The sequence below is a fragment of the Watersipora subatra genome, chromosome 1 (genome assembly GCF_963576615.1).
Source record: "Watersipora subatra chromosome 1, tzWatSuba1.1, whole genome shotgun sequence".
NCBI classification, from domain to species: domain Eukaryota; kingdom Metazoa; phylum Bryozoa; class Gymnolaemata; order Cheilostomatida; family Watersiporidae; genus Watersipora; species Watersipora subatra.
Window position 1 is genome coordinate 65,782,097 of NC_088708.1, and position 9,541 is coordinate 65,791,637.

At 36.0% G+C, this 9,541-nt stretch overlaps 1 protein-coding gene across 1 annotated transcript; it reads left to right on the forward strand.

The window, feature by feature from the left end:
- The first annotated feature begins 784 nt into the window (after positions 1 to 784).
- Positions 785 to 9,518, forward strand: LOC137386021 (ubiquitin carboxyl-terminal hydrolase 30-like). The gene is made up of 9 exons (XM_068072672.1): positions 785 to 905; positions 1,010 to 1,186; positions 1,772 to 1,881; positions 3,853 to 3,948; positions 4,353 to 4,508; positions 4,855 to 4,917; positions 5,288 to 5,407; positions 6,208 to 6,362; positions 8,437 to 9,518. Exons 1-9 carry the CDS (start codon positions 797 to 799, stop codon positions 8,867 to 8,869), a joined length of 1,419 nt encoding a protein of 472 aa, XP_067928773.1. The 5' UTR covers positions 785 to 796; the 3' UTR covers positions 8,870 to 9,518.
- The last annotated feature ends 23 nt before the right edge of the window (positions 9,519 to 9,541 follow it).

Consider the following 9,541-nt stretch of genomic DNA (forward strand, 5'->3'; position numbering starts at 1 on the left):
ATCTAACAGCCTCACACGCATGAAACAATTTGTTGTTTTCTTTGCTCACTGATCATGGCATAAGTTGTGCGCATTCTAAATTTTGAACACCACCTCTAAAAGGGCAAACAGGTTTTTCCATTATTTTATGAGATCATGTAATATTCACAGCCGACACATGTCTTAGCTATCCGGTGCATTCCCTTTCATCAATCGTGATACAGGAATGGAAAGAAATATATTGTAAAAAACACTGAGACCTCTCCACGGCAATCACATTAATAGAAAGTAACACTGACACCATTGAGTAGATTTGTTTGAGCAGGTTTCAGAAGATTTGAGTAGTAGCCTCTGCCAACTGATGTAGGAAAAATAAAGTTATGACAATAATGCTGCATGGAAATAAGTTGTACCTGTAATTGTCTGCTCGTAGCATTCAGCTTTTTGCTAACAAAATACATCTTCACAATACACTCGGTAAAGTACATGTACTGATATGACCTGGTGAGATTCTCAGTAGTCTAACGGTTTGTGATGCAACACAGAAAAACATTTGTGAACAGCCACTCTTGTAGGTTACATATTTGATGCTAAAAGTTAATTTTCAAATTCAGGAGCCATAGCGCAATTTTTATATATATATAAAAAATGCGCTATGGCTTCTGAATTTGAAAATTAACTTTTAGCATATATATATATGCACCACTGACTCCCATAGTTCCCAAAGTAATACATGTACATACTCACTTTGATTCTGATTTCTTAGTATTGGCCTTGTGGCTACATATCGTGCTGTCATCGGGCTGTTCTCTTTCAGATGATTCCTATGGAGTACATATTTGGAGCTGGTGCGCTGGTTGGAGTTGCACTCTACATTGTATTTGGGGGAGATCTAATACCTAGCTTTTCTATTAATACATCCCCCGGTTGGTCTCACTTTGTTTATTGGTTAGATATGACCTATTCACTTACCATGATGAACAAAATACTAATTCTACATGTAAAGTATTACATACTTGCTATATTTTAGAGTCCAATTTTTCTGCTGTTGGCCTCATGAATCTTGGTCAGACGTGTTTCTTCAATGCCGTGCTGCAAGCTCTTGTATCCTGTCAGTCCTTCTGTGATTGGATGGCTCGAGAATCATCAGCTAATGGCAAACATTGTCATAAAAACTTGTGTGATCTGCTGCATCGTATAATAAATAGTGAGTTGATCATTACTAGACCTCGGTGCATTGAACAGGTGCTTCATAGAGCTTGAGATTATGAGATCTTAGTTAGCGACCTTGAGCAAGCAGCTATGACATACTATGCTGTTGTGAGTCTGTTACAACACTAAATGATAGGTCTGTGTTTACATCTGTCATCATGCTTTTTTGCAATTATCAAATTGCATTGCAATATTTATTGTATTTAATGTTTGTGGAAACAAGGTACCTGATCATTTTGGCAAAATCGCTTTGGCCAAAACTGTCTTGGTGAAAACCAGTGTCACCTGTAAGAATACGTCACTCTACCACTTGAAGCGATATATATTGTTTTATTGATAGAAAACACAAGCTTATCAACTATAGGTAATCCAATGCTCTGGAAGTGTCTTGTTCACTTGTCATTACTTTTTACAAAGGCTTTAAAGGATACGCCATCTTATCTGGTGATCATGTATTTGACCTATCACACTCACCTTGTCTAGCTGTTCTATATAAAAAATTAACAAAGCACTGTCCTACTGACAACTAGGTGACTCGCTAGGGAGGCATCTATTTTATACTTTGGTTAATTTCTGGTAGACCTGAAAGGGAGCAGAGGCACTGACGCTACTGCTGATACTCAAACATTAGTGAGGTTACTCGATGAGATTAGGGAGCATGGCTGGGTGGTGGGACAGAGTGAACAACAGGCAGGTCTTGCTTTCCGTAGTACCAGCAAGTGTATTGTTTGCTCTTCTGTATTTTAGTCATGCTTATACTACTGAGGACATGCATATATTTGAGAGTGTATTGATGTTATCTGTAAAGTGTACTGTTGTTATCACTCAGCTAATGTTGCTAGCATATTGTAGTTTTAACTAACATTTTACAGTTGTACTGTGCAATATTTGCTGTTAATGGAAAGTTACATCTTTTGTCTATTTTAATGAGGATGAGCTGCCTCAGTGTACATTGTGAAACTACAATACTCTAACTTCGTGAACCTTCTAACCTCATATTTTAATTTAATTATTACAACACTTGCTAAAAATTAGAATATATGTAAGCAATCCTTTGTTTTTCCGTGACATCATTTTATCGTTGTCCGCCATCTTTATAGACAATTTTATCGTTGGAAACACGAAGCTTTTGCAATGATAATTTGAAAACGATGTTTTTGCTTGCAATTTTTATTATATTATCAAAACAACACTTAAAAGTACTAATAAATCAAAGAAAAACGATTGTTTTCTACAAAAATGGCGGCTTTTTCGTGAATGAGCGCATGTGCAAACGACTTGATGACGTAAAAAAAACGATGGATTGTTTTAATTTAACTTAATAAAGAATTTCCATACCTATGTGGTAAATTTGGAGTGAGACAATGAACTGGTGCTGTGCCAACATAGGAGATACTGCAATAAATTTGCTAATAAAATTCTGTCTTATGCGTTACACAATGTAAAATGGATGCATTTTAAATATATGTTAAAATGATGAAATAGCTGAGAGCAAGGGTATGTACTGTTGCGTACTGCCGGCCTATTTACTGAAAGTTATGCCATGCCAACTTACTATCATCCATTTCGGTTGGTAAATTTTTAAGGATTAGCCTTTTAACATTGCATGTACAATTTGTATTTATTGCAAACACTATTCAACAGACATCTTTATCAACTAGCCTTAAAAATCCAATCAGTAATACTGTTTTCCAAGTAAAAATTAGCAAAAGCAAGACAAAGTGTGATAAAAATAGCATAAAAAGCGGATATAGATACCGAGTAGTATAACCACAACTTATTTCATTATCAACAGAGTTTTGTTGGTTTATCTCATCATATGAGATGTTAGTTACTAGCTACTAGCCACACCATGACTCATTCATACGCTATTGGCTATAGTTAAACATGTGAATTATTGGTAAACTTTTATTGCAGTGTTTATAGTACGACTGACCTACACCATATTAGTTGGAGTATTGAGATATACAGCTTGTGCTGCTTATGGAACTTAGACTATCAGTTAATTCTAGATCTTAGATTCTTGATTAGTGTCACACTTGATAAAATTAAGTGTGTGGGAAGCTTTGCGCTCTCCTGGTTGTGCGCAAAACAGGAGAGCATGACTTACATGACTTGCGCATTGCGTGTTGACTACAGTAGATTACGTGCGCCCTCTCTTTGGAAAGAGCTCAAAATTTTAGGCTGAACTTAGACTAACGAACCATCCGAAAAGAATAAGTCCTAGCTGTAGATTGCTTATCCTCACGGATAGTATTTGTGTTGAAATATTTCAGGGTACTGATCAAAATGGTGACACGGTTGTTATTGCTGTGAGTCTAAAACTGGCCTCCAAAGCGCTGAACTGTCTGAACCTTCTCTGGTGATCAGATAGTGATACGAATGACTCGTGTTACTGTAACTTTGGTAATAATTCATAATTATATAACCAAGATATTAGCTCGTTGCTAGCACCAAAGATGTTAAGATACCAATAGTTAAGTTGTATGCAGGCATCAGATTGAACATTAAATTTCCATAGACCATATGGTAGTCTGCCGGACCATTTTTAAGGTCCTCTCGTAATGGTGTAAAAGAATCTGGTACTTTGTTGACGCATTTTGTTAGGTTATGGAATGTAGCATAGCATAGACAGACTGGATGTTTATTGTACTGTTGCAGGATGCTCATGAGCTTTTTCAAGCCATCATGAATCTCTTACACTCTACCCCAGAATCCCTTGGACGGAAAGGTGTGAGTAACCCTGCTGCTCTAGAGGTGAGACATGGCGTAGTGTTCAAGTCTTGGCTTGCGTATAGAAAATCACCATAGTTAACTTCCTGCAATTTTAAAACCCTTTTGACAGTGTTTGTTTTGATGCTCTGTTTTATATGAAGGTTTTATTAGAGAGAAAAATGAGAGAAGCTTCTCAGTTGTCTGACGCTACTTCACTACATATGACGCGTTCTGTCATGTCGGTTTAAGAAAACACAAACACCTTCTGGCTTAGAAGATATTTTATCTAGACATTTAGTAACCAGCTCTACGTCTGGAGTTACATGTCTGTCTGTTAGGAATATGGTGTGTCTGACGTTCTTCTAGATGATCTGTACGAATTTTTATCCCAGTTGTTGTGTTTGCATCAGGAAGATAATGCTGATGGTTTGAACTGTCGGTTGTAGGGTGTAGAGCTCAAGTCAAACTGGATGGCTGAAGAAGACGACAGAGTCTCTGTTATACACAAATATCGAATATCTCAACCTGGTCCCACGTCAGTTAAGACCCCGATGCTTGGCCTAGTTGCTAGTAGCATGACCTGTAAACGCTGCCTTTTTAAGGTTTGTCTCAACTGTTGTGTGTTACCAGTAGTTGCTTAGCTTTATTATGATCTCTTCACTCACTTTGCTCACTGATTTATTGAACTCGGGTTATACATACAGTCAAACCTCGATTTACACTCACCTCTGCATATGGATTTTGCACGATGTCAAATTCAAGCAAGTATTTCTTTCAGCATATGAAGTAATTTTCAACATACTTAATCTGAAGTTTTCTTAAAACATGGGAAGTTTTATCAATAGGTACATATAAACCCTGTTCTCTTTAAACAGATAAGCAAATCAGCTAGCAGCTCAGGAAATGACAACTCCATAAATTCATACTTGAATTTTCATGTATTTGCAGAATTCTATTAAATATACTGCATTCACCAGCCTTAGTCTTCATTTCCCACCAGCCACCACCTACGTAAGTAAACTTTGTATTTTTGATATTTATTATATTAGATGATATTAAATTATGATAAATCTGATATTAAATATTAACTTACTGGCATTAATTGTACAGAACATAAGGTCTGGCTAACTGGAGCAAAGCAGAGTCAATAGGAATTTTACTATGAAATGTGAATTACATCAATTGAAGCCTTAGTTTGGTAACCTTTGTCGTGTCACAACTGGCTGAGAGTCGCGTAACTTGGATAAAATAGTTTTCATGTTCTGCTCAACAATACTGTTTATATGGTTAGTTTTATGCTATCTATAACAAAACACAAAGCTATAAGTGAAGGATGTTGTTGAGACCCTTTAAAAATTCACATTAGCTCTGTTCTTTGCAGACGCCATACCAGCTGGATGACTTGCTCAAGTACTACTTTGTATCAGACAATGTTTCAGCCGTGGACTGTGAGAATTGCTTGGAGAGATGTGATTTTATCAAGGAACAAAGTATAGGCAGGGTAATTGAATTTAATTTAGATTCCGGCTCAATCTTACAAGTTGGAAGTTGTGAGCTATTCTAACGATCACATTTTGCATAGATCACTCAAAGTATACCAATATGGTATATCCCTAACACACAGCTTAAACTCAATGGAAGTTTTTTGTCACATCATGCCAGATTTCATGATGTGTATACTGTTATACTGTCTAAAGCAGTGACTATGAACTGATAGAGATATACTGTCTACTGTAGTGACTATGAACTGATACAGATATACTGTCTACAGCAGTGACTATGAACTGATAGAGATATACTGTCAACAGCAGTGACTATGAACTGATAGAGATATACTGTCTACAGTAGTGACTATGAAATGATTGGGATATACTGTCTATTGTAGTAACTATGAACTGATAGGGATATACCGTTTACAGCAGTGACTATGAACTGATAGGGATATACTGTCTACTGTAGTAACTATGAACTTATAAGGATATACCGTCTACAGCAGTGACTATGGACTGATAGGGATATACCGTCTACAGTAGTGACTATGAACTAATAAAGATGTACTGTCTACAGTAGTGACTATGAACTGAAAGGGATATACTGTCTACAGTAGTGACTATGAACTTATAGGAATATACCGTCTACAGCGGTGACTATGAACTGATAGGGATATACCGTCTACAAAAGTGACAAAGAGATAGTTAATTGATTCCTTTTAAAGACTCATCATCCAAAACTACAAGCCGAATTCAATTCTCATTTTAATTGCTGTTATTTTAAAAGTTAGCCTGTGTTCTATGCTTGCAGATGCCCAGGTGTTTGTGCCTGCACGTTCAGAGATTGGGCTGGTACGGTTATCAAGAGGCTATGAAGAGACATGACAACATAAAGTTTCCTTCACTCTTGGATGTGACCTGCTATTCACAGCTATATAAATCGATCAGCTCTTCATCAGCTGCCCGGTTAGTAGCCGTCGCTCGATGTGCAAAACAATACAATTACAAGCAAGCAGCTACTCTGTCCATTTTTGTCACTGACCGGACTGTTGATTTAGAATAGCTGTAGGCTGTGCTTAGGTACGTCAAATTACTTTGAGAAACGCTTGTCATGAGACAAAGACTCACCCAGTTTGAAGTCATACGTTTAAATTACATCAAGGTATGTGAGGTTTCATGATACGCCTGTCTTTTTGTACTGGTGTAACCCTATACAGTTAGACCTTTATTTTCAAAGTTATTTCATTTAAATATTTACATCATATGTTGAGCTCGCCGTATGCCGTAGCGAATATGCTTATACAATTCTATTATGTTTAATTTGACCCAGAGCTATTCAAGCTATGACAAATACTTCAGAAAATCACATATAGTGTAAAAAATACATTATATATAACTATGTAAAAACTAACAACAAAATCATAAAATAATAAATAAAAATGCTAAAAGCTTGTATTGTCAATTTACCTCAGACAAAAGTGTAGATTCAGTAATGCATGGAATCAGTGATAGAGTGAGTGATAAATGTAACATGTGATACAGTTTCAACTAATTTAGTTACTTCATTGTTAATTATCTTTACAATTTATTATACATTTTTATTAGCTTTTTGATTTTAACACTACTCACAAAACTTATGTTTTGGAGGACTTTTGGGTATAACATGTTGCACATTGCTTTCTGTGTCGGGAAAATGATTTGCTCTAATTTTGCATTGACTGTCAAAAACTTTGTATGTGAACGTGTTCGATCATCAGTCTAGGTTATACATTTTAAGAAAATCAGCCAAACATCACACCTTGCGTGAAGAAATAACGGCGCATGGCTATTAGATTAGTTTTACAAAAAACTGATGACTCACATTAGGCATGATATGACATGTTGGCTGGTTCGTGAGGTGAAAACGTTTACAACTGAATATTTTACACCCTTTAGGTCTCTTGGTCACTATACATGTTTCTCAGGTGTACAAGATTTATCTCTCCGCAAACCATATACTAAAGTTGGATCTGAGCCTTACCTCTTGTCTTATTTTCTTCCAAAAAATATGCTTGTGGCCATATTCAGCTGTGTGAAGTGACAGCTCTAGCCTATCATATGTGGTTTTATCGTAGAGGCCAATATTGATTTGCACTCACCTCCACATGCGAAACTTTCGTCATGTGACATAAGATTGGTCTCAACGCACTAATTTTCAACATACAATATTCAAAAATTTTCGAGCCATTACAGTTTTGAGAGCATAAGACAAGACCTAATAAAAGTTACGACGGAAATACTAAAGAATTTTAAATATATAAATTATGTTTATTTAAACTATATTGTATGGAAATTAAATGGTAAATTACACTGCTTCTTTCCGTCACTCACTCTACAACCGGACCTCTAAATGCTTGAGCCTGTACTTCCATTCACGGATCTGTAATTTAACCAACCATAAAAATCTTTCTTTACCGATTATTGCTTCAATTTACATTTTGCACTAAAAATAATTTAAATGTATTTGTTTTATTTATTTCCATATAATGCATTGGCTTTATTTAGTTGAAGAATTCGTCGTTGTTTTTGGTTTATGGAATGAGTTGAACGAAACAATGTATTTGTATGAAAATATTTTTGCAAACTCCCCACTTCAGACTGTTTTGACGCAGGCAGTAGCTATCCGAATAGATTAACCTCGTACATGGAGGTTTGACTGTATAAAGTAGGAAGCGGACATGGAAATAGAAAATGTATGCTCTCAATATATTCTTCTATTTGTCATTTTTTTATATATGGATAGAATTTCTATGATCAAATCCAGCCATGTCAAACCTCTACTTACAAATAAATAGATAATTATATTGGCTCACGCTACATATTTCTGTTTGGTTAATTCCCATTATCTTAGCAAAGTTGCTCACCATAGCGGGTCTAAGACTGCAGTTGAAGTGCATGTATAGCTTTAAATGGTAGCTGAGCGCATGTTGGCATTATTATACTTAACTGGCTCATCGCCGACTGGGGAACCAAAATACTTTACTTTCACATTCTATTACAGCTTGTTGAGGCAGCCACCTAGACTCTCTAGCAGAGATGGTCACATTTCAGAAAGCCACCAAAGTTCATCAGCCGGTGTTACAGATACTAACATCTCGATGAATGGTCCCATAAAGAGTTGTAATAGCAAGGATCCAGATGATCTGCTGAAAAAGCCTCATATTACTCCTGTCGATAGCAATGGTGCTGCAAAGCCTTCACGCGCAAGATCAACATCTTTTAATAAATCCGATGGAAGAATATGGTACTCGCTTGTGTCTGTCATAGAACATAGGGGAAGTGAGGTATCGGGGCATTTTGTGACCTACCGTAATGTGAGCAGGGAAAAGGGCAAGTGGCTATATACATCAGACTTGGATGTGAGGGAAGTCACAGCAGAGCATGTGCATTCAAGGCCACCTTATATGCTTTTCTATGAAAGGATGGACACATAGTGAAGAAATAAGACCTTACTGACTTTTTTCTTATGTATCATACGCATCTCTATTGTGATTATAATATGATCTTTGCAACTTTTTCTAACCAAATACAATTCAATAAGAAAACCTTAACCCTTTCAGGTCCTTAAGTCTGTATTAAGGACTTGTATTAAGACTGGCAGACCTGAAAGGGTTAAATGGTATAGCAGACTCATCATACCTTCAACTATTCTCAGAATATTCTCAGCAACCAAAGTGTATTTTTGATGAATAGATGAAATCGCCAAAGTAACTGAAACGACTAAGTTGTCACAAAACTAGCACACATGGTTGAAAAGGGCTGAGAAATACGTTCGGCTTGACTCTTTCAGAGCGCTCTGGCTCGACTCATTTAATTCGAGTACCAAAAATGTGTTTGATTTCAGATGCATTTATACTTGAATTTCTTGGCTGAGCTCTGAATTGTTCGAGTAAGAAGAAGGTCCATAGTACCGAGGTTCCATTGTAATTTTTACGCTGTACTGTATATTATGTATATATAATATTATTATAATATTAATTATAATAATATTATATATATACAGTATTTATATATAATATACCGTACGGTGTAAAAATTACAATGGAACCTCAGTTTATAATATATATACTGTATATGTATATATATTATATTATATATACAGTATA

Coding starts and splice junctions, on each gene's coding strand:
- LOC137386021 (XM_068072672.1), top strand. CDS start 797: ATGATTCCTATGGAGTACATATTTGGAGCTGGTGCGCTGGTTGGAGTT. Junction 906..1,009: donor TTCTATTAATACATCCCCCG/GTTGGTCTCACT, acceptor GCTATATTTTAG/AGTCCAATTTTTCTGCTGTT. Junction 1,187..1,771: donor GCTGCATCGTATAATAAATA/GTGAGTTGATCA, acceptor AATTTCTGGTAG/ACCTGAAAGGGAGCAGAGGC.